This window comes from Anarrhichthys ocellatus, unplaced genomic scaffold (assembly GCF_004355925.1).
Source record: "Anarrhichthys ocellatus isolate YVR2014 unplaced genomic scaffold, GSC_Weel_1.0 scaffold25, whole genome shotgun sequence".
Lineage (NCBI taxonomy): Eukaryota > Metazoa > Chordata > Actinopteri > Perciformes > Anarhichadidae > Anarrhichthys > Anarrhichthys ocellatus.
Window position 1 is genome coordinate 51311 of NW_022280055.1, and position 24413 is coordinate 75723.

The 24413-nt window shown below is 41.0% G+C and overlaps 3 protein-coding genes across 4 annotated transcripts; 1 reads left to right on the forward strand and 2 right to left on the reverse strand.

The window, feature by feature from the left end:
• Positions 1 to 440: 440 nt before the first annotated feature.
• churc1 (churchill domain containing 1) lies at positions 441 to 2104 on the reverse strand. The gene is made up of 4 exons (XM_031861761.1): positions 1947 to 2104; positions 1524 to 1659; positions 893 to 963; positions 441 to 795 (listed from the first exon to the last, which is right to left on the reverse strand). The coding sequence occupies exons 1-4, from the start codon at positions 1983 to 1985 to the stop codon at positions 703 to 705; spliced, it is 339 nt and encodes a 112-aa protein (XP_031717621.1). The 5' UTR covers positions 1986 to 2104; the 3' UTR covers positions 441 to 702.
• Positions 2105 to 2250: 146 nt separating this feature from the next.
• Positions 2251 to 11900, forward strand: znf106b (zinc finger protein 106b). Its single transcript, XM_031861546.1, has 20 exons — positions 2251 to 2867; positions 2992 to 3053; positions 3442 to 3645; positions 3736 to 4824; positions 4903 to 5218; positions 5316 to 5376; positions 5500 to 5654; positions 5760 to 5820; positions 5903 to 6632; positions 6728 to 6768; positions 6874 to 7016; positions 7178 to 7312; positions 7429 to 7545; positions 7889 to 8080; positions 8385 to 8447; positions 8664 to 8783; positions 9024 to 9095; positions 9206 to 9277; positions 9414 to 9560; positions 9793 to 11900. The coding sequence occupies exons 1-20, from the start codon at positions 2736 to 2738 to the stop codon at positions 9847 to 9849; spliced, it is 3969 nt and encodes a 1322-aa protein (XP_031717406.1). The 5' UTR covers positions 2251 to 2735; the 3' UTR covers positions 9850 to 11900.
• capn3b (calpain 3b) lies at positions 11305 to 24173 on the reverse strand. Of its 2 annotated transcripts, XM_031861548.1 has the most exons (23): positions 23650 to 23961; positions 21622 to 21691; positions 20906 to 21024; positions 20220 to 20353; positions 19630 to 19798; positions 19171 to 19254; positions 18982 to 19073; positions 18773 to 18850; positions 18089 to 18249; positions 17785 to 17966; positions 17681 to 17692; positions 16520 to 16728; positions 16389 to 16425; positions 15531 to 15554; positions 15228 to 15317; positions 14555 to 14632; positions 14397 to 14454; positions 14249 to 14313; positions 13797 to 13865; positions 13638 to 13716; positions 13257 to 13373; positions 12994 to 13052; positions 11305 to 12444 (listed from the first exon to the last, which is right to left on the reverse strand). In XM_031861548.1, exons 1-23 carry the CDS (start codon positions 23959 to 23961, stop codon positions 12418 to 12420), a joined length of 2325 nt encoding a protein of 774 aa, XP_031717408.1. In that variant the 3' UTR covers positions 11305 to 12417. The 2 variants fall into 2 exon arrangements, with proteins under 2 accessions (XP_031717408.1, XP_031717409.1); XM_031861549.1 differs by lacking the exon at positions 15531 to 15554 and having other exon boundaries at positions 23650 to 24173.
• Positions 24174 to 24413: the final 240 nt, after the last annotated feature.

A 24413-nucleotide genomic window follows, 5' to 3' on the forward strand; every position in this document is an offset into this window, starting at 1 on the left:
CAATATAATAAGCAACTTAAAAACAATCTCACAAAGTGTTTCACTCGGTAGCCATTCTGGAGCTTGAGTTTGACCAGCTGTCTTGGAAATGTTTAGGATTGTATTTTTATCTGAGCACTTAACGGGGCTTCCCGTCTGTTAGCTTACAAATGTATGTTCGACAGTTAAATCTTGACCGTGTGGTGATCAGGAATGAAGTTTTAATCTCAAGCACCTTCACAAATAAATTCATAACCATGAAGACTGTGGCTCAGTGCTTAACATAATTGAAACACTCCAAACTGTTTGAATATGAGCCATACTATTTTTGCTATTTGGCAAAATAAATAACTTTGAACCACATGTGCTGATAATTAGTACTTTTGTTAAAAAGTACTAATAGCTGATAGCCTTTTTGGATCATAAAAAAGGAACTGTAAAATGCAGACGGTAATAAAATTCTTAGTAAAGAAATGTTTATTTACAGTACATTTTAAATTCACATACAGAATATTTGTTGTGTCATGGTGTATAATAAAAAGTTATATGTCCTGCTCAACACAGTAGTTTATCAACAGCCAAGCAGTTAAAATATGGTGTGCTTAATTGAAGATGTGCACAAAACCTTGAACGGAGGATAAAAAAGGGTCGGAAGCCCCGATGCCAGCAGCCAGCAACACATCCGTGGTGGTGGAAGTAAATCATGACCTACAAGTTTGAGGTCTAGAAGAGAGGTGCGGACTGTCTGGGGTCATCTGGCAACACGCTGATTGAGTCCTCTGCCTTTCCACACAGCATGCAGAGCATCGTGTACTCCTGGACAACACAAAACACACTGTATATACACACTGAAAGACTATCCAGGAGCAACAACTAACCAGGAATACTGTTAAATTAGAGAGAGATGCGTTACCTGGTATTCATCAACAACGGAGAAAGTATATTCATGCCTGGCAACAACATGGTCACAATTTTTGCAAACATCTGGAAGGAGAAAATGGACATTAGTGGATTACATCTCTGCCCATGCATTCGATTTCGGATTATTATGAAAGATTTTGGTCATTGTTTTTACTTCACAAGGCCCTTTGAAGAAATACGCTGTATAGTATACAACATGCTGCTATAACTGCCTCCACTCTTAAAAAGGCTTTCCACAAGATTTTGAAACCCGGCTGCAGGCATTTGTTCCGATTCAGCCACAAGAGCATGAGTGAGGTCGGCCACTGATGTTAGGTTATCAGGCCTGACTCACGGTTGAGAATCTAGTTCACCCTAAAGGTGTCACATTCTTGCACACTAACCAGGGAAAACATGTAGGAACCATGGCATGTTTAAACAGGAACAGTATCTTCCTCAAACTGTTGCCAGAATCGGTGGGAGTGCACTACTGTCTACAATAACACTGCATGCTGCAGCATTACGTTAGATTGAATTTAGGAGTCTCTACACAACACCTGAAAACCAGCCCCAGATGTAATGTTACATAACATATCAGCACATATTGGTAACACTGTGTCAGGAGCATAACTATAATGACTAACGGTCGTATGTGACGATCTCCTCGCCATCCTCATCCTCGGTGGCTTTATTGCTGATAAGCACAAAGTCCCTCTGGTTGCAGTTGGCACAGCCCAGGTAGTTCATCAGGTACGAGCCGTTCTCCAGACACGTGTTACCCTGAGCAGGAAAACATAACAATAACAACGCATTCAACTCGTTTTAAGTTCTCAATGGCGCCCTAAAATGTCATACTTTAGCGTTGTAACAGGGTTGTAACAGGGCGTAGTCGTTTGAGGTGGTTGGTAAACACAACTGTGCATTAATTAACGTAACTCATAGCTAGCGAACTATAACGTCAGTATCTAGCTATACATTTACGTTAGTATACCGTGTGTGCGTCGGAACGTCAGAAGTAGCTAGTTAACAGTTAACGTTAGATTAACAGTTACATCAAATTAACTTACCCGGTCCGGGTACTCTTTTTTCACACAGCCGTTGCACATTTTTAACTTGGAAGATCTTTCGAGTCACTTGTCGATAAAACACTGTAAATCACCAAACAAACAGCCTTTTCTTCCTCCTTTTTTTTTTTGGTAGAAACTCCTCTTCCGTACGATACGGTGGCCCCTGCGGCTCATTAGACCTGTAAAAGAGCCTCATGGCCCGGATGTCGTTGCAAAAGCCCCGAATCGCTCCCATCGAATCTTTTGTAGATCTACGAAGGCTGCCCGCTGCCGGCTGCCACACTTCCGGTGTCATCTTTAGCCACCGATTGGTCAACGTGAACTGTACGTCAGTTTACGTGAGCGAACATGGCGGTTGAGCTGCAGTAGAGTTGTGTTGCCATGAGAAATGTGTCTGGTAATGCTGATATATTTATAATTCAAGCTTAATATTTTGTCATCATAATCCGTTGAGGATTTACCTAAAATGCCGTTAACTTTAACGGCTTGTGCGGTTTTAACGTTAGTCCACCTAAAACGTGAACGCTGGCTACTTTTGACTTAACCACGTTGTGCTGCTGTTATAAGTTTAGATTCGTGATGACTGCAGCGTTATATTAGTCAACGTTTTAACATTTCACCCTAAAGCCGATTCAACCACCAACAGTCTATATCCTATAGGCTGTAGGCTTTATTCATTGGTGATAGGATGCTATGGAGACATTTATTTATCCCACCATGTGTAGTGCTCGTGCCAGGCTCTGATTCACGTGCGCTGCTATAGCGTGTTCTTCCCCCCTCTGTGTAGAAATGTCAAAGGTTCAAACCCCACATGGTAAAGTGGGTAAAGCCCCTGTAAAGAAGAAGAGCAACAACGCAAAACCTTCAAAGAACCCCAGAACAGTCTACTGTATTTTGTGTCGCAAGTCTGATTTGAAACATGTAAGTGGCTCTAACTTTACCAACACATTTAAATGAATAGTAGTGCTGGCTAGTATGTTGTTTTTACCAACCTACAGCCGTTCCAAATGATCTATAAGCTTGACAATATGTTTCTTAACTACAGGAAGCACAAGACCATGTGCATGGTATGCTGCATCACAGAGAGCTTGAGACAGTGCTGGGCAAGTGAGTGATATTTGTCAGATATGAAAATGTTATTGACACACCTTATGCACAACACAACAAATGTCAAGGCTGCATTCTTCTGGAGTATTCTTTTTAATTTGTTTGTTGTGCAGAGAACATATTTTATTTAGACTAAGTTCTTGTACGTTACCACTTGTAAAATGTGTATAAAAACATGTTATTACTCAAAGTAAGGTATCAATAAAAGGTGCCTGTTGTACTGAAACTGAGGTGTTGTGTAGGCACTAGTATCAAAATATTTAAATATTGTCCAGTGTTTTCCTGCCTTACTGGGATAAGATAATCATAACATGCATCAACCCATCTTAAAGCAAAGATTCTGACATGTACTCGTATCTGACTAAATGTCCCGTTCTTCCATTAACAGGGATTCATTTCACGAATGCCAGGCGTGTAAGGCGTCCTCCATGGGGTTAAATGAGTATGCTCGGCACATCTCCACCGCTCAACACCAGATCAAGTTGAAGAGCTTGATGATGAAAAAAATAAAGCCTGTCTCTCTGTGTAATACTCTGAGCAAAGAGACCATGGGCCAGATCATGGAGAGGAACAAGACACTAAAAAAAGAGGAGTAATAATTTCACCTTTTCATTTGTATGCATTTTATTCTCTCCATGATGTAATAGTTTTAATAACTGTGGGGCTTTTTTTTTCATTACAGGAAGAAAGCAGGGAGAAAGAGAAGAAAGAAACAGAAGCAGGAAGCTGGTCAGAAGCATGTGGAAATGCTACGTGGAGCCAAGGGGAAAAAAACGGCGGCGTCCAAAGTAGCGAAGCTGGAAAAAACCAAACAAGCGAACACAAGGATACTGCAACAGGAGATCCAAGGAAGGAAAAATGCTGTTGTTCAAAACAAAGAGAACAAAGTGTCCAGTCTGCACAAGTCTCTTCACCAAAGAGAATCAACTCTTCAGAATCAAAGCGGAACATTGGTTTGCTTGTCAGAGGAGCCTGCAGGTCAAACTTGCCCTTCTGTCCGAAACCAGTCCACTCAATCAGCTCAGCAGCTGAAGTACAATGACAACTGTTCTGTCAAAATTGAGAGCTCCCAAACAGACAGACTTGGTAGAAGACCTTACAAAACCCAAGGAGGTGCCACTAACAAGCAAAAACAAAAAACATGGTCTACCGTCACCCAGAATGACTATTACGACAAGCAGTACGATGGGGAATTCACCAGTGATCACCTTCCTGATAACGGAGCCATCATCTTCGGTCGTGACCAGAAGGAGAGTTTGGGATCTTCTCCGTCGGCACAAGAAGGTTCAGCTCAAACTGCTTCAGCAAACGGGACCGCCAACGCGGCTCCGATACGGGACGTCGACGTCAGTGCGATGCTGCGGCAAATCAGAAGAGCGCTGGGTGTGAGGGAGCCGTGTAGAGCTGACCGCGAAGCCCGGAAGCAGAGCAGCGAGACGGGTGTCCGGGTGGCTGATCACAGCTCCACGCAACAAGCTCGAGCTGAGAAGGAGGCGACACTTCACGCCTCCTCTGCTGCAGCTACATCTGAGCAATCCTCACAGGTTGATGGCCCGGCCCCTGCAGCTGGTGTTTCTCCGACCACATCCTCTGAGCCCAACCTGAACATCACCCGCAAGGTTCGAATTGCCCACAAATCAGCCAACGGTCAAGTGGGGAAAGAGGCTGAGCTTAAACCAACCGTGAAGAAATTGCTCAGCTTATCAGGGGCCAAGAACACATATGAGGACACGAAAAGGAAGAAGCAGGACAGCGGCAAAGGCATGCCCAGGTAAACCTCTTTTCCTTGTTTTCTTTTTCGTTTTACCGTTCGTTTGAAGTTATAGTTTTTAATTCTGTGTGGCAACAGGTTTGGAATTGAGTTGGCGAACCCTCTGTCTGACCAAGAAAGCTCAACACAAGCAAAGGACAATGACGCAACCCTGTCAGAAGGCTTTCACTGGGAGTCGCTCCCAGACGGTCCTTCGGGGGCACACCGGACCTCGTTACCTCCTCCGCCCCACAAAGACTCCCAGTCAGACTCTCAGATTCAGGAGCAGCCGGGTGCAGCACAGGAAGGCTGCAGCAGTCACACGGCTGACGCTGTCTCCGTGAAGGTGGAGCCAAAGTTGAATGATGAAAATTTGCAAGCCAACGGTAGTGCCAGCAAGAGGAAACGCAACGTTGTGAGTGGTGTACGGTGTTTTTAAGTGTAGGGCACAGCTGAAACATCAAACTCATATATTGTTATGGTTGGAATATAATTCTTGTGTGCTCTTACAGTATGATGGCATTCCTGATATGCAGCCAAGTGGAAAAAAGAAGAAAACAAAGTCAAACAAGGGTAATTCTGATATTTTGAGTGCTTTATTTTTTAGATGGACAACGTTTTGATCCCAGTGAGGTCGTCTGATCCCAAAAAAAAGTCATCCAAAACACTGGTTTCTGTTGTTTTCCTACCTAACAGACCAGGGCCAGATGGACCAGCTGTTGGCTGTGTCTCTGAGGGAGGATGAGCTGAGTCACTCGTTGCAGGATTTGGACAAGTCTCTGGTCCAGGCCCGCAATGCCCTTCAAGCTGCCTACACAGAAGTGCAAACACTCCTGCTAATGAGACAGCAGGTACCACCACTAATAAAGACGCATAACAAAATATATATATTTTTTACTTTTTCCTCAGGATTCATGTCAAGGCTTTACATTAAATTGTTCCTTTTGGTGTTGTAGTTCACTGCAGAGGTCAACAGTCTGAGAGCCCAGCGCATTGTAATCCTGCAAGGGATGCAAGGTACATTAGATTTACCCGTCGCTTGGAATGAATTCATATCAAACGAGTAGTTTAACCTTTTTTCTTTCTGAATCTCTTTCAGGAGGATACACGGGAGCAGAGAAAGGCACCACTTCATCAGCTACAATGCATCCAAGACTCTCTCCCCTTCCCTCCTCAGTCTTCCCCTCCTCTGGCCAGCAGTCTCCCCTAAACCCAGCATCTTCCATTAGCCCCCTTGCCCTGCCAACCATGCAGGTAAAGCAAGAAATCTTCCAACAAGCCACAGCTGGTCAGGCTAGTCAGTCTGCCAAAACAGTCTCTGATACACTTCAGTTACCTGCGAACCAACCCGTGCCCTTGTTTCCCTCCGATTTGCTCCCTTCACTGCTGCTTCCGTCGCCATGCTTAGCTGCTCCCACAACTGCTGTTACCTCTCTCAAGCAACTCAAACTCGAGTGCTCTGCGTCAGCCGGTACAAATAGTTATCCCGAATCATCTGCCGGGCAGCAGACAGCAACTTTAGTGAGAGAAGAAACGCAGTCGTCTGACAGTGATTCAGAGGAAGAGATGGGAGGAAAGCCGGCCTCCACTCTTGTCCCCCAGAGAGGTCCAAATGCATCTGCTGCAGCACCGGACGACGACGACGGAGGGAACGAGAGCGACGCCTCCATCGAAATGATGGAGCCCTGCTCCGTGGTCATTGATATCGATGAATCGGACTCTGAGGATTCACCAGATGCTCCGGTCCACCAAGAGCCTCCTCAGAAGTCCGTCAGTGTGGAGTTCAATTCTTCAAGCTCACAGACATTTCCGCAAAATGACGTTGAGAGGTGAGATTACGCTTGGTGTAGATCCTGAACATTACAGGCTTTACTGTACTTGTAAGTGTGAAAATGTGACCGACGTTTCTCTCTCGCCCACTCAGAAAATTTCAGCCTCCACTTGTGCCAATGAAAGATACCGGCGGTGAGTATTGTTTGTTCCACTTGCATCAAGTGTCACAGGACACGTTTAGATGCAAAGATAGGATGTTTTTCCCCCGTAATCACAGTTTGTTCATTGTTTTTTTAGAATGTGTTGATGTGGTCGAGGACGAGGAGCCGTCCGTGGGAGCTTTTTCTCATCACACAGGCCCCGTCCACGGCCTCCAGGTTCACGGCGGACGCTTGTACACGTGTTCAGGGGACAACACAGCACGGGCCTACAGTCTGATGGTACGTTGATCACGGTCCCGAATTTATACCCACTTTCACCAAACTTTGTCCCTGCTGACAACTGCATCCTTCCTCAGACGATAAGAAAATATGATCAAACCAAAAGAGCGTCCTTCTGTTTCACGCAGTGTGTTGATTTTCTGCTGTTTGTGTGTATCCAGACCAGGGAGTGCCAAGCAGTGTTTCAGGGTCACACAAACAAAGTCAACTGTCTGCTGGTGTCATCTGTCCCAAACATGCCACCTCGCCTCTACACCGGATCCAGTGACCAGACCATCCGCTGTCACAGCATAAAGGTACAGAAGACGACTGGACACGCCATATTGTCATCTCTTATCAGACAGGGAATCATGTCAGTTATTGATGTTGATGATTTTATTTGGTAATTTATTTTTTCTCCTCTCACCTCCAGACCACAAAGTGTCTGGAGCAGATCTCTCTGATGGACAGAGTGTTGTGTTTGCACATTGCCTGGAACATCCTGTATGCTGGACTGGCCAATGGAGCAGTGGCTAGTTGTGACTTAAAGGTGAGTAACATTATTGTACAGGGGGAAGTAGCTCATGATTTTGTTACCAGGAGAGGTTGGTATTTATTATGCTTTGACATTAAAAACACTACATGTTGGAACTTGAGTAAGACAATCATCAACACTGAGTATTTGCATGACCAGGCTGAAAGCATCTCCATCTCTGTAAATGTAGACACTGATTTAGCAGTGTTGTGGATTATATTTCCAGAGCATACGAGTTGTTTTTTTCTTTGTCTGCCAGAGTAATGTTCTGTCAGCTGCTCAAAAACATCAGCAGAACCGTTAACTCTCCCCCTCTCTCTTATCTTTGCTTTCACCTCATCCTGATCGCTCTCATTAGACTCTGAAGCACTTGGATGTGTTCGAGTGCCACGGCCCGCGAGGCGTGAGCTGTCTGGGTACATCACAGGAGGGTGCCCGTCGGGTGCTGCTGGTCGGCTCCTACGACAGCAGCATCAGCGTACGCGACGCCAAGAGTGGCCTGCTGCTGCGCTCGCTGCAGGGTCACACCAAAACTGTTCTCTGTATGAAGGTAAGCAGATCAACCCAGCTCTGAAAACCTCAACTGTTAAACTTAAAAACATGTTTTGTCCAGATGAGGAGACTAAGTAATTGGAAATTCAGACGCTGACACTTGCAGATGCTTCGTAAACATCTAAAATGGCTAAACATTGAATTTACATCTTCTTAAAGCTGTAAATACTTCATCCCTTAAAATGCTGCAATTAATTGCTGTATTTCTACAGACTTGTAGATGAAATGTAGACCATCAAAGATATTATTACGAAAACATAATAATCAGGTATACTGAATAATACTTCCTTTATTGTTTTCAGGTGGTGAACGACCTGGTTTTTAGCGGCTCCAGTGACACATCTGTTCATGCCCACAACATCCACGTAAGTATGAGTTTTAATTATGAGTATTAAATGACCGTTTAACATCACAGATCTGTTAATCTGAACATTTATTTAGTTACTGAGGTGAACAACATGACAATCAAAAGGTTGAGATTGTTGGAATTCATAATCTTGAAGTATTGCATCTGTCTGAGTCTTTTCGAACGTCACACGCTCACTGGCGCCGTTATTTCTGTCGTGCATCTTTATTTGCAGACGGGTGAGTTGGTTCGCATCTACAAGGGTCACGATCATGCGGTCACATCAATAGTCATCTTGGGGAAAGTGATGGTGACCGCCTGTCTGGATAAACTGGTCAGAGTTTATGAGCTACAGGTACCGAATTTATGATTTAATTATGCATTTTAACAATCACGCGCCCAGAAGTGGACTACGGCCATTTGACACTGATTTCTGAACATGTTGCTAGTGTATAGAACCAAAAAAATGAATCATATATAGAGAGAAATTTGACTTATTGCCGATATCACGTGTAATGTATTACAACTAGCTGCCTTGTGCATCAGGTGAATCATCTCTGTTATTCATTTAAACTTTGTATTTGTGTCTTTTCAGTCTCATGACCGTCTGCAGGTGTACGGGGGTCACAGTGACATGGTGATGTGTATGGCCGTGCATAAGAGTGTGGTACGTGGTCTAAGTCTGGTCCAGCCATGGTTTTCAATCTAAACTTGCACGACAGAGGTTCATTTTTACAAAAAGATGGATGGATATTGTTCATCGTTTGTCCCAACCAGGTCTACACAGGCTGCTATGATGGCAGAGTTCAAGCTGTGAAGCTCAACTTGATGAAGAACTACCGCTGCTGGGTAACGACACAACAAATTATCCAATGTTCTTCTTCTTCTTCTTCTTGAAGATATTAAATGGTTGTATGATTTGTAATGTTTTCTGATTGGCTTGCATTGTAACGTGTGTTACTTGTGGCCTCCGCCCTCTGTTCAGTGGCAGAATTGCGCTCTGATCTTCGGCAACACGGAGCATCTTTTGCAGCACCTCGTCAGAGATCACTGCAACTTGAACCTGCAACAGGTCAAATGTCGGTGGAGAGGCTGCAGCACTTTTTTCGGCACACAGCAGTCTGTTCAGCAGGTAATGAACCGACGCCGTCTGACTTTCAGCAAAGTGAATATTGCCAGTCGGCTCGTTAGCTCAGCAATGTGTAAGAGTTTGTTACATTTGGGCAGGTTGAACGTTACCATGAGAGCAATTTCCACTTTTCATCCCCGGAGTTTTATTGAATAATATTAATATGCTAATGCATGTAGCTCTCGGCAGAAAACGGGATGAAACAGTTCCTCAGTCTTTGTTATCTTTCTTGCAGAATTTGCCCGAACACATGCAGAGCCACGTGGAGAACGAGAGTAAAGTGCAGCCTTGAGCTGCGGTGAAGTTGATGCAGCAGATACGGTTCATAACAACACCTCTGCTGGTTATATTTTAAATTCGCTTTTTTATTTTCCAGTCATTTTCCAATAGGAGATGATGTTTTCCTGTTGTGTTCTACCTTTTGAGGTGCAGAGCACATCTCTTGGTCTTGTGCATACTGTATGATCCCTATGACAGACTACTTGTTATTGATGCCTGAAGCCGTTGCATGACCAGATTGAGACGTTCAATCTCTAACACTCTATCAGTCCTGTTGTTAAAATAATTAGTTTCAGCTAATTTCTTCATAAATTATTTGCAGTTGTCAGAAATTCATCTTAATTGAATGAGTTGAGTCATTCAATACTCTAGCTTTGGTTTGTTGGTCTACAAGTGTTTTGTTTTCACTATGAATTTATGATGTGGTTTTGTACACTATCTATATATTTATGTATATTGTACAGTAAGCCTCTTCAGAGATGTCATTAGTATATGTGGAGCTAACTACTCAGAACATTTATACAACTATGCAGCGCTGAAATAAACACTTCAGAGTAGCTTTTGCGAAGCAGCCAATAGTGTGAACGGGTCTTGATATTGTCTGAATATATTGAGGAACAGCAAAGCAGATATGCAACAGTGTCTGAATCTGAAACCAAATTATTTTAGTTATACGTGAACACCCAGTTTGTGACATCGTCCCTCTGCACACTCGAGTTATCATAAATGATTATTCCACCAATTTAGCTTTGAGCTCCTGTCACACTGTCGGTCTGACAATGATCAGTTTTTAAAAAAGGATCAAAGTCGACGCGTCAGAACACGATATATTTTCTTTATTCCATGCATTCATCCTCCTCGTTAAAACCTGGCGCCTACAATACCCACAATGCAACTCGACAGCCAACAGTTCTGTCACAGATTTGGGTGTGTTATGCTAGTGCTGGCTAATGTAGTCTTGAGCCACCAGCGTTCGAGCAGAGATGAGAAGCTAAAGCACTTCTTTCTTACACAACACCTCCAGATTTGTTTTCATTTTCTAACTTGCAGTTTAAGCCCAAATGACACAGTTGATCAGATTTCGCGCAGCACTCTGGAGCCACAACGCTTAAGGCTTTATACTTCTTCTTTCACATATACAGTACCTCAGACATCAGATCATTTTTGGTCATTTTAGGAAGGGTCAGCACTCTGAGGACTGTCAGGAGGATTTTAAATTCCTTTCTAAAGTTTTTCAGAACTTTAGTTCTGAGATTCTCTGGATGATGGCTCAGTTGTGGAAATAAACAGGCTTAACTTGCTTTGTACTGTATTATTTATACAAGGTGCAGTTTGGGAAGTAGCTCCAGGGTTTAACAGCCATTAGCTAATATTTAGCAACTGACACTTTCTGTACAAAGAGTAAAAGGGTATCTGTACCTGCCTCATTTTAAATCAGACTTTTATTAGATTTTTCCCCAACATCACAGTGTTAAGACAATGTATCCTCAATTACCCACATTGACACTTAGAAACTTTAAAATGAATTCCTTGTGTTGACTGAGAGGTTTGACTATGGAAAATATGTTCAGCATCATTACGTAAATAAACCCTCCACTCACTTTTAACTTTTACGTTTCCACATTTCCCAGAGAGTTATTCTAGGCAATGTCCCCATATCACCTTGAAAACTACTTTGAAAAGTAGTAGTGAAAGTTGTCAGACTGAACTGTCCAGAGAGTAACTTCTAACAATGCTGTTTTAAAGTCTTGCCTTAATTTTTGTATGTTCTAGTGTACAGTGTGTATTTGATTTGTGTTTAGTACCTACTGTATGTGTACAGCAATAAAAAATACAAATACAATTTACTGTATTCACCTCTGCTTTATTCTAAGAGAATATACAGAACATTCATTTGAATGATTTGTCAAACATGCTAATTCCCTCAGTTCTCATATTCAAACATTTTGATATTATAAGATATTCTTCACAACATAGGAACTTAAACAAAAGGTCAATGCTACTCGCCTGCTTGCTTCACCACCCATCGCTGCTTCATGCCAAACACTGATGTAACATGTTATCAGGCTACACTGACTTCAGCATTCATCAGATTTTGCCGCTCTCCTCGGCACCAAAGAGAACTGATCACGTTTCAGGAATCCGCACAAAACTGAAAGGATGTAATTAGCTTAAAGGGAAAATAAACCACTTATAGTGGTTTATATAATAAACCACTTATTTTCATTTATGTGGATGTCCAATCAATGTTAATGATAAATGTAGTTGGTTAAAGCAATAACTCCCTCAGTGCATGCCATATTCCCTGAGAAAGTTTGCAGCTGCACAATCTGTTGTTCTTGGACATCCACATAAAAGGGGTGAAGTTTTCCATTTAAAAATAAGTTTGAATTAAGTCTAAACCATCAGAGTTTGAGTGTTGCGAGAAAGCTAATTTACATAAAAACTGCGAGAAATCATCAAACCTTTTGATTTTGTTGCAATCTCAAAAGCTGTGCAGAAATACATAAGGAGGCCATCCAGGAGAGCTGAGTCATGAATGTGACGCTCCAACTGTCTGACGCTACGTCAAGACGGTGTCTTAAGAATACATCGTCAGCTGAAGCCACTACAGAGAGGGACAAAGAAACACAAGTGAGCATAAAGGGTTTCATTATACTTACAGTACACAAGTGCAAACCACAAGACACTTCACATTGTAATGTAATGCATGGCTGTAGTTGGTGGCGTTGTATTGCACTGCACTATATTGTGACTTTTCCCCCTTGTTTTGGTCTTCTAAACATGAAGATTAAGTGGACAAAATATTAGAGACACCTGTCGGTACAATGCAATCCAACAGAGCAGTACCTCAAAGTGCAACCTCAAAAATAATGGACTATACCAAATAAGTAAGGTAATATTTCCTGAAAGGCAGCTGGTGTTCCTCTTTTTTGGTTACTCAGGCTCTTAGCCAGTTTGAAGACTGTAATATGGTTAAAAGCTCAGGAAAAACTACATAGTAAGTTGACCTTAAATTGGGAGCATTTAGCCAAACTACTTCTATACTCTTAAAATAGCAAGAATAAACTTTAATGCCCTTCATCCCAAACTTGATATCCTGAACACAAAGAAAATAGCAAAATGCAAATAATATGAATATCAAACGGGTGTTTACCTCCAGGACATTGAGCTTTATTATTCCATCTCCATCTTTGTCAAAGGCATTAAAAGCTCCTGCAATAGACAAAACAATCAGTCTTCATCTATCTCTTCATAAATCTTGAACAGCTGGAGGGCAAGCCTGCAATTAGTGGGTCCTACAAGTAAAATTTGGCCCTAGATTCAAAAAAAAGTAAAAAAAAACATTTTGTATTTGCATAAGCAGTGAGCAAAGAATGAGGTAAATCCATAAAAAGCTCAGCTGGGGTGTGTACTTACTGAACATGCCCTCTAGTCTCACAAAACAGCAGATGTAACTGTCAAAGTCGATGTTAAGGTGTTCGTCTGCGTAGCGCATGGCTATGATGTCGTATAGCTGTTTGTTGAGGTGACACCCTTCATGTGGAGAAGACAGATACGGTTTGTGGTCGACAGTTTATATCACGTTACAGGTTTCTAACAAGACACTGGAAAATATGGACTGTCAAAAGCTGTGAACAAAACTGGGAATTTAATATAAATTTATATTGCAAACCGTAATCTTTTCCAAATAATCAGCTGTGGAAAAGCATTGAATCTAAAAGTGTAAATATACAGTATGCAATGAGAAACATCCTGTGAGAGGTTAATTCTTAGAGGTATTTCTTTCATGCTGCCCACCTGCGTCGTTAACAGCGTTCCTCATCTCAAAACTACTGATGGAGCCGGATTTGTCTTTATCGTATCGTTTGAAGATCAGCTGGAAACACACGAGGAGATGCACAGTCAGATGTTTGTTGAACACGAGCAGAGGCTCTAGGGTTGTTACAATGGTCCTACCTGCCACTCCTTGATCTTTTTCCACAAGTGTTTGAACTCCTGCAGGTTTAGCTTTCCCGTCCCATCAGTCTGAGAGAGATCACTTATGGAAAAACCAACACACATATTTTTAAATATATGTGTATATCTCTGAGTAGCAATTTGGGATGCATGATTGTAAGAAACTGGCTGTATAGATAAAGTTGAGTTGAGAGTATATTTTACAAAATTTACTATTTACCATATGCATCCATAAGCCTTACCTCAAAGCACCATTGTTGTACAGTCCTCTAAAATACTGACTTGTTTTGTTTGCCTGTACTAGCACTGGGCAGCTCTACTAAGCAACTGAGGATGGACAGCACTGGTTATTTCATTGCCTCTAGAGGGATTCAAACCAATAACCTGCTGATGTCAGGCCTAGGCAACACTAGGCTTCTCTGTTGTCGTCTCCATATAAACTGAAAGGATACATCCATCAATGCGATCATACTCCGACACGTCTCAAGGCTGAAACCCTCCGTCTTCACTTCATTATCTGGAGAAAAGGACAACTCGATATGATCGATCACATGGACACCGACTATATAATGATGATCTCAACCTTTCTGGAGCACTCACGTTTGGTGAGTACGTTCCTCATGATCATCTTAAGTTCGTTGGCACAGATTTGCATGTCCTGATGGAGGGAGGATAAATTTGTTGCATAGCCTTATAACACTCAGTCATCCACACCTGTCCTGTATTATCCTCGTCCTCTCTCCTCTCTGTGTACTCACCTCACCAGCAATCTGTTGGTAAATGGCTCTGAACTGTTTTTCCTCTTCAGTCTCCTCCTCTGGTTGGAGTTGTTTTCGCTGAGGGACACGTAAGAGAGAAGTACATTATAAAGTGGGTGACAGCTTTATAAGTTTTAAAACCTAAAGTGTTATGTCTTTTATAGGACTGACATGTGTTTGGACCATAGGTATGGACAAGGTTAAAGCTAAGCTTGGCTAGTTAGCTTTACTAGTTTATCTGGTGTTCCTTTTTTCTCAATTGTGATTACATTTAGCTTAATGCGATGTAACAAAATCAATTACCAACATTTTGAAGGATCAAAAAAAGTTTTTTTTCTAAGGCTAGCTGCTCAGTCTCTGCAGCTTGGTTTAATTGCGCTGCAGTATAAATAACACTACACTATAGGGATTGATGCATTTCCTCATAGTACCAGATGAGAGCAGCACATTAGAGAAAGACATAAACAGCTTAGCCCGTATACACTGAGGCCTTACAGGAAAACAGGTGCAGTTGAGCCACTTGGGGTCACTTGGCCTCAAATTCAATTGTTTTATTCCCAGGGATGTTATTTGACCTGGTCAAGATTGCATTTCACAGCCGTCAGTCTCACTGGGAGCTATTTGCTGCGTGGCTGCAGTGTCAACGTTTTGGCTCCTACAGCAAGGAAATTACCTTCGGCTTCTTCTTCTTCTTCTCCCCCTGAATGCCGTCATGCTCGATTTCTTTGTTGGCTCGTGCTCTATCTGACACAAATACAATCGGCTGGCATGTGGATAACGGCAAAAGACAAACAAAAACAGAAGAGAGAGAGTTAATTTATAGTTATTGTAACAGTTATAATCTATATGTGTACTGTAATGATGACACAAACTATAACTACCAACATTGATAACAGCTGACATATAATGGAGAGTATAGCAGTGGGGAAAACAGAGTTCAAAAGTCATCTAACAATGCTAATGCTACATGCATTACCTTCTCTTTCTTTTTCTGGTCTTGCTGATAGCCAATAAGACAAGGAAGGACAGAAGGATGAAATGAGATGGAAAAGGAGGAAAACACTTTTCAAGTCTGTTAGTTACTCTTGTTGGAAAAAGAAAGAGTACAGTATGAATTGGGACAAAGACGAAGAGAACAATGTTGATGAAATGCGTGTGTGACACTATTGGGGTTTACAAATGATGAAATTCAAACTGATATTGCAGTGTGAATTAGCCTTTGCACTGCACTCTTTTGGCACTGTCCATATAATCAGCCTTTTTGAGAGGAAGTGGGAAGCTTAATGCCAAGGATACTTTGTTTTAGTATTAATGTCTCATTTAGGTTTGGGTAAAAGTGGTAAATACTTCCAGAGGAGCGTTATGGCTACGAGTAAAAAGATTATCCTGCATGGCCTCAAAGAAATATCCCTTTTCACAGACACTTTCAGCTATCTCTGCTCCATAAATAAAGAAAGACAGAAAGAGAAGGGTGGAAAATACTGGATGAAAATGTAATATTCTAGTCCTAATGTTTGTGTTCTACATCCCATCCCTGTTAAATCTGAAACGTTATAAAAATGAGTCAAACAAAAAAGCTTTTCAACAAAAATCTGGCCTTTTAAATACATTTTAGACAATAGACGGTGTCTTGACAGTCAAGCCTCTTTAAACACCAGAAATACTAATATGAGGAGAGAGGGAGAAATCCCACCATTAAGTGATTCAAACCATGTCAAAAATAATTTTGAAGGCATTATAGTTGAGCGTACTTGTCTGCTTTAGTCATTTCACTTCTGAAATATCAGTCAGAATTATCAAAATATGTTTTGATCCCACTATTTTCATTGCAAACCTGCGTTTTGTCAGACCCGATGGTGTTCTCCGCTTCCCTGTGAGGATAAACAGACACATTAGAATTGCAATTTTGCTGTTAACAATCCCCAAAATAACATGAACTATGGCACAACCGTCAGTGATCCTTACTCAGACGTGCTCTTCTTCTCAGAGAAGACCCTCAGAATGAACTCTCCATCTTGATGGGCTTCAAATGTTGTGGGGATTATGACATACTCTCCTGGAGGCAGATGCATACGCTCCGTCACCTCCCGCAGGTTAATGTAGGTCTTGCATTTAGCTTTGGAGGCTGTGTACAGGAAGAAGTCCTTCTGCAGGTGTTGATTCTGTCCACACATCTGTGGATGGAAACAAATCATTTGGTCAGAAAGGAATGAGCTCTGAAAATTGGGACTCTCTTGCCAAGACTTAGACAAGAAGATTGAGAAGACCACTCTCATGTCTGTACGGTAAATATGAAGAGACTGTCTGCAGCTGGTTAGCTTAGTTAGAAATAAAGACTGGAAACAGAGGGAAAGCGCTTGCTTGGCTCTTTGCAATTATAACAAAATGTCAACTAGCATCTCTAAAGTTCACTTATCAGCATTTATTTCTTGTTTGTGTATTCTGTTCATATACCAAAGTTTAACATATACTAGTGCAGTGATTTCTTGGAGTCTTGTCTCACTGTGTGCCAGAAAGTGACTGCTCCCAGCCAAGAAAGGATTTAGACAGAGCCAAGCTAGCTGTGTCCATGCTAGAGATAGGCTAGTGTTTCACCCAACGTACATCAGATCTCTGGAACTGTAGGGCAGTTTAATATTATTTATTTGCACCAAAAATGTAAAAAAGCAAAACATTGCGTGCATCATTTATCATGCAAAAGAAGTTAACAAAATATTTGCTCGAATGTGAGGATTTGCCAGTTTTATCAGCTTTATATCCGTGGAAATGGTCTTCTAATTTGTCACTGTTGGTGGGATGAAGCAAGCAGTTTGATTGGGCTCTGGGAAATTGTGAATTGCATTTACTTGTATTTTCTGACATTTTGTTGACTCAACAATTAGTAGAATAATCCAAAGATAATTGACAGATTATTCAAGGATGTAAATAATCCTGTACTTTGTACACAAAGTATTTGGCTTGTGTTGTAAGGTGTACATGGAGGTTCCACAACCTGAACTATTACTACCACTACTACCACACGTACAGCTCAATCAAACACACAAACACAACTATCTGGAGATACAGGTCAATACTGTGAAAACGCTGACTTCATTAAACTAACGTCCTTCTCCAACATGGGCATACCTCCTTCGGCACCTGCAGACACAAAGAAGAAGTCAAAGAAGAAGTTAATCTCCAGTGGATGAACATCAGTTTATCCAGGGATTTAGGGTTCATGTGATCAGCACCTCGTAGATTGAAAATCCGATGGTGAGAAATTTGGCCCCTTGATGGCGCTGCATCCTTCGGCCTTTCTGCATCAGAGCCACGACGACAGTACAGGCCGCCGGCCCGTGCTTTGGGTCGTCATCTTCCTCGTCATCTTCCTCGTACAGTTGCAGTCGATACTGAGGATTCGTCCAGAATGTCTCTGTAAAATAAAAAAAGTAAATCTGCAACAAGGGTGAAGACACACGTGCCACGTGGGGACGTCAAGAACTTGATCAAAATCACTCCTATAAAAGCTGAGGTTAAAAAAAAGCGAAGGCCTACGTGGGAAGTTCCTGCAGCCGCCAGCAGAGCTGCCTCTCACCCACCGACCCTCATTGACCGACACTGTCCAGCTGTGCCTTACATCGCCCTGCAGGGTGTCAGGGGTCAAGTTACACATCTCCAGCTTGGTGAAGTTCCTCTTGAAATCATCAAAAGACATCCTGAAGGGGAACATGAAAGAAGAAGTTCTGTGCAGTTATATTTGGTGAATGATGAGGAGGACTTTTGCAGCTTTTCACTCTTTACCACTAGTAGGGCAAACAAAAAAGTAAAGCGGCTGAGATGGAGTTGTATTGTGTCAGCCTCAGATGCACTTGGACTCAGCTGTGAATTGAGCTGAATGCTAACATGCTAATGGTAAGTACAATGAATATATCCATTTATTTGCACATGTGTGTAGTTATGATGTTAACATACATTTTACCAAATTCTTTAATAACTTGTAAGATTTTCTTTCCCTTTTACTTGGCGATCACACTGCATCAATAAACAAATAATGTCATTACAAGCAAAAAAAAAACAAACCACCTCTTGTTAAGCACTACAATGTTGTGCCAGTGTACTATGAAGTACACCTTCAGAATAGACCACTGAGGTTTAAGCAAAACAGCTGCAAAACTGATGAAAGTATAAAATCAATCTCTTCTTTTTAAGAAGAAGATTATAACACAGTGTTTTACTCACCAGAACTCACTCGCCTCGACAGTCTGTTTTTTGAGGTTGTCTTTGTCTGCGGTGGAAATGGTCGACCATTCCTTTGAGCTTTAGAAAGACAAAATAATATTAATACACAACTTGAAGAAAGAATCTGCCACACATCAGATATTTTGTAATAATTTACATTTTATAATAATATAAAAGGTTACATCATTTTTCCAGGTCTCAGATCTTACTTTGCGCTCCACGGTCCCTTCCACAGCACCCAACCCCAGGGATTGCGCAATCGAATCAGGCGAATTCTGGTGTCATTTGCAACCTCGTCACACTAGAAACAACAACCAAGCTGTCAGCATCACTTTAGCAGGCCTTCTCTTACAAAGAATACAAATCTGGATTTATAGGAAGTGGACATTTTACTGCACCTCCGCCAGGCCTATGATGGAGTAGGCATGACGCCTGACCAGCCCCTGATCAGTCTGAGTCTCCAGTTCAGTGGCTGAAAAAGTCTGACAGATACAACACAAGTCGGTAAATAACACAGATTGGACTTTGAGGCAATACATGTTGCTAAAACATTGTTTTAATTTGGTCATTTATTCTGGATTTTATGGTTAAAATCTAGTTTTCCTACAATCAAGTTAAAGATGTAAAAGCTTGGATAATGAAAGCAAACTGTACACTTTAATTCAGCTTCTCATGTTGTGACAGAATTGTTGAAACAGGCTGAAACGCCTGAAGAAAAGAAATGTATTTGCTGTTTACCATTCAGTTGTGTTGCTGTACGTCTCTTCTAATGTTTTCTTGCTTTGTGTCTCTAATGTTTTTACTTCTGTTTGACTTCTCTCTGTGCACTTCATTTCACAGCTTTCATCTCCACTCACATCTATGGAGCAGCCCATCAGCGAGCCTCTCTCCAGTGCCTTCCTCATGATGGTGAAGAGCTCTTTGGGTGCCTCGGACAACTCAAAGAACTCAGTAACTCCTCCTGTGAAATCCTCCATGGCTTCCAAAGTGTTGCCCCCTTTAAGTGCCTCATAAGACCCGTGCAACCTGAGAGAGAGAGGTCAATCATTCTGGTCAATGCGATGATATGTCATGGCTTGGATTTTTCGCAGTGTCTGCAGCCAATTTTAAAACATGAGGACGGAGGAACGGTGTGACAGTTTGTGTTGCTGCATTGCAAACATTGATATGACATTTAGCTCAAAATTGGATCTTAAAAACTTGATATCTGTTTGACAGATGTTTTAAGTCATGTGGCATCACCTCGATGCAGTCATTTTCTATTCCTCAATACTTTGACTGATAATAAACATTCATCAAAAACTGCATTTAAAACACCTGAAATGCTTCATGTTCCCATGGCTTTAACTTTTTCAGCAACAAAAAAAGAACTGAAGACTAAATGACTCAATCAACATCATGGAGGTAACTCCCAACTTTGCAGTGGGCGTTTATGGACTGCACTCACTTGGCATAAGCTTTTTCCAAAAGAGCGCTCCAGAACTCGTTATTTCTGAAAGATTTGGTGAACACCAGTTTGTTGTTGCAGGTGGGGATGCGGTCGTCCACGACCACATCGGTCCATTCGCCATAACGCCAGAACTGAGTGTAAGAAGACAGATCAGATTTAAAACAGGAAGTCAGTGATGAGACAGAGAAAACACATTTATCATCGTGCAAAGAAAGGGCCATCTTTCAGATTGTTAGTTGATTCATATCTATTCAAATGAATCTTAGTTTCAATCAACAACTTTTATTTATATTGATATCAATATTTATGAGTTTACAAAATTCTGATAACAATATATGGGCTGCTATTAAAGAATATTGATACCACTCTCATGTCATAAGCTACAGCCAGCAGCCAGTTAGCTTAGCTTAGCATAAAGACTAGAAACAGGGAGAAACAGCCTGACTGTCTAAATATAACAAAATCCACTAAGAAGCATGTTTAAAACCAATTTATCGAATATTTTTAACATGTCTAATATGTCATCTAACAAATAAGCATATTTCCCTAAATGTCAAACTATTTCTTTAATGTTAATCAACTGTATTATTTTTTTAATGGAATTTGGTAATTGTCAGCATCATTGTCACTACAGCATGAAACTTCATGCTTCTTGCACAATGTGCCAAATATCCAAGTAAAACCTGGAAGTGGAAGATGCCGGCGTAGTTGTCAGTGAAGCTCTGGTCCGGGGGAATCACTCTGTACAGCAGCTTCTCGTTTACTGTTAGACAGGCGATGGCAGCCAGCAGCCAGCAGTCACCTGTCAAACAGCAGATTCACGAGCTACGAAAACACTTGATCCAAACATTTCACTTCATAAAGCAGCTGTCACAGATTAAAGCCATATTCCTGCGGGTGTCAGTAGTCAACATAAATTGGGAGTTAAAATATGGCTGATTGGTATTTCAGCGGTCAGGCGTAAGCCTGGCTCTAGTTTCCCACATGTACATGCTGTGCCTTGTATTTTCTGGCCATGTCCCCTAACAGGACGGTTTCTGCTTGCACAGAAGGTACAAGTTGTCTTAAGCTGAGACACATTTGACACTATTAAAAACTTTTTTGTTGAACATCTATCCGGCACCAAAAGCAGCTTCTTTTCACACTTTTCCAATGCTCTTGCTATTGTATTCTTGTTTTTTTTTCAAGTATTATGAACATGCAGGCTTTAACAAGAAAATATGTGTTCTATGTGTTGATATAGAGAAGCCTGGAGAATCAGTGAAAGTAGAGAAGGAAAGACCAGTATTTCATTAATCCAAATACCCAATCCTTCTCTGTCAGTGAGTTCCCAGGCTGTGATGAGGACTTAAGTGCTTTTGAACCACTTGTTTGAAAGCAGAGACGGTTTAAATGTTACCCAATTCTCCTTGACAGATGTCTGTCCTGTTGGCTCCATCTATGATGAACTGGGGGTTTTCACAAATTTCCTGTCATACAAAAAAAAAAAAGATTTCTGAGCATGTTGCAAAATATCAATGCCAGAGTTCAAATCTTTTTTTTTCTTATTATGAAATACCATGGAAGATGAAATGTTGCATGCATTAGCTGTAAAAGCCTAAATTTAGAATATATTGATCTAGTCTCTATAGGAAGTCCACTTTAGAATGTCCTGCAAGATAACATGTAGTCTTTAGTGTCTATATTCAAAAGACTAGGAAAGTAAAAGACAACAAAATAATCATGACTGTAAAACGGATTAATGTCTTTAGGGTTTGGTATCAAACCTCAATACTTTTTAATATCGACCAAAATCTGTAAAATATGGCTTGAATGTCGGGTCAGAGTCATATTCTCGTTTACTTACTGTATTCCTTGAACAAATAGAGGACTTGATTTGAGTGCACATTTTGCCAGTTTTAGATATTATATTAGATCGTTTTTAGATACATTTTTTTTGTAAAACAACATATTTATATTTTTTAAAGCAAGGTATTATAAATTATTAATTCTGGTATTGGTAAACATTTCCACTCCACAACATTTAAAAATCAGCATTTACAAATCTACACCTGCCATGACTGACAATATGAGGATTTGACCCTGAAACTGAAGGCGAGTTGGAGAAATTTCCCTGGCTACATACGCTATTTATGAAGAAGCAGCTGTTGGCTGTCCGCCGGTCACGACCTTTTAGTGCTCTGAACAAGTGGTAATGCTTTGCTGAATGCTCATAACTAACATGATAATCAAACAAGAAACAACACTTTTTTTTTAACAACTTAGATATCCAAAATGACAGTTTTCGGGGGTTATAAAACAGGATAACAATTAGAAGTTTTAATTCAGGGGATTCACGGCAATTAATCTGTTCCCCTCATCACATTATTTACCATAACTAGGTTTAAAAATGCAGCCTCATGTTCCGAATTTAGAGCAGGCTCCACTGCTGAATCCCTGGATGAGATTCATGTATCACTAATCTCTAAATGGCAAAAGCGACATTCATCATTACCCATTAAGTAGCAACCAAGCTGCAGATTCATGTTACACTGGATTTTGTTACTTACCAAGCAGAGATTAAAAAATACAAAATAATCTCCATCTTCAGTTTGGTATTTGTTTTCACTGCTAAGAATTTGAAAATAATTAAAATAGAATCAATTAATGTTGTGGGAATGCATTGTCTTTTTTAAAATATGTGTTAATATCTAGACTAAAGATTATTATACAACTACACAATGACATGAAACTCATGTTATGTTTATACTGCTCATGTATGTAAAGGCAGTGGTTGAAAGTAACAAAATATATGTACTACACGTAAACAATATTGAGGTAATGTACTTTACTTTCTTTTAATGCTACTTCAAGAAACTCTCTTGATAGTTCATAATTTTGGGTATAAATAAGTGTTTTTCTCAAAATGAGAAAATATTCCTTTAATACTTCTACTCCACTACACTTTAAATCTTTAGTTTAATTTAAATATGATGCACTGTTACAAATATTTAACTACAGAGAGTATATAAAGTATAGTTAAACCTCCAACTCGACTAAAACAATAGTTACAGCAATGCTAAAATAATAATGATAATATAATATACATAATATAGCCTAATATATGATAATAATAATAATAATAATATAGTGATTATTATAAGAACTCTCACTTTGAATCCTTAAGTGCTTAGTTATCACTATGTTTCCCAGCATTGGCAGAGGGTGACCTCCTGCGTGAGGTTCAGCTGGCTGTGATTGGAGAAAGTGACAACCCAGAGCTATGCATACACAGCATGCAGCCACTTGACACCCCAGCCATGTGTTGTGAGGAAGTGATGAGATACACGGGGATTTTAGAGAGTTCATCTGAACACGATAGAGTCCCTTTTGCATTTAGAGTAACTTGGCCTAAAGGAGATGATGATTACTAAAGGCTGGCACTCACCGAGGGACGTTTCCACTCGAACTTCATGGAAGGTGTGTGACTGTAGAAGAGTGAGGAGTCATTTGCAGGGAACAGGGGGTCTTCAAACACCACCTTCTTCTTCACGTATTTGTCTCGCAGTTCCAAAAAAGTCTTGAGACGCTTGGCATCCTTGACAGCCTCGTTTCTGCTTAGAATTGCCGAGTAGATGGAGTTAGTACCAGCAGAAGGGTAACCGGCTTTTTCATCTGGCCCGAATGATGCTTCAGTTTCATGAAGCACTCTCACCTTTGTATCTTCAACAAGAGGCACTTTACATTTCTCGTCCCCCATCTTATAAGTGAAAGCCTCGGCCTTTGGTGTTTCTATTTACAAGACAATTTATAAAATGAAAAAAAAGACACTCCTTATTTGCAGAAACAGCATGGACTTGCAAAACAGCCAAAGACGCTTCCTGAGTCCTTCCTGATACTGTTTTACTTTTAGTTCCTTTATTTGCTTGAAATCCTGTCCCCACTCACCGACAGTCACCAGCCAAAAAGCCTCTCACACAGTCACTGTTGTGTCCCTGCTGCTGCGAGGCTGCACCTAAATATAGGCCTCTATAGAGGAGGGGAGAAGGTTGGACACTGACACAACATTTTAAGGTCACAGTGTATTGAGAGGGGGGGGGCTGTGCTGATAATTACTGGAGAGAGAATTTTTGGAGAAATATAATTATGAAAAATGTAGGTCAGAGTCAGGGCATGTACCCAGTGGCTTGTGCACTGTGATACCTCCTTTTT

Bases quoted from the DNA above. Each gene is read 5' to 3' on its own strand.
- znf106b (XM_031861546.1), top strand. From the start codon at position 2,736: ATGTCAAAGGTTCAAACCCCACATGGTAAAGTGGGTAAAGCCCCTGTA. The intron at 7,313-7,428 runs GTACAGAAGACG...TCTCACCTCCAG, and splicing joins TCCGCTGTCACAGCATAAAG to ACCACAAAGTGTCTGGAGCA. The intron at 9,096-9,205 runs GTACGTGGTCTA...TGTCCCAACCAG, and splicing joins TGGCCGTGCATAAGAGTGTG to GTCTACACAGGCTGCTATGA.
- churc1 (XM_031861761.1), bottom strand. From the start codon at position 1,985: ATGTGCAACGGCTGTGTGAAAAAAGAGTACCCGGACCGG. The intron at 1,660-1,946 runs GTAAGTTAATTT...TTTCCTGCTCAG, and splicing joins AAAAAGAGTACCCGGACCGG to GGTAACACGTGTCTGGAGAA. The intron at 964-1,523 runs GTTAGTCATTAT...TTCTCCTTCCAG, and splicing joins GGAGATCGTCACATACGACC to ATGTTTGCAAAAATTGTGAC.
- capn3b (XM_031861548.1), bottom strand. From the start codon at position 23,961: ATGGGGGACGAGAAATGTAAAGTGCCTCTTGTTGAAGATACAAAGGTG. The intron at 21,692-23,649 runs GTGAGTGCCAGC...TTTGTATGACAG, and splicing joins TCGAGTGGAAACGTCCCTCG to GAAATTTGTGAAAACCCCCA. The intron at 21,025-21,621 runs GTAACATTTAAA...GCTGTTTGACAG, and splicing joins CATCTGTCAAGGAGAATTGG to GTGACTGCTGGCTGCTGGCT.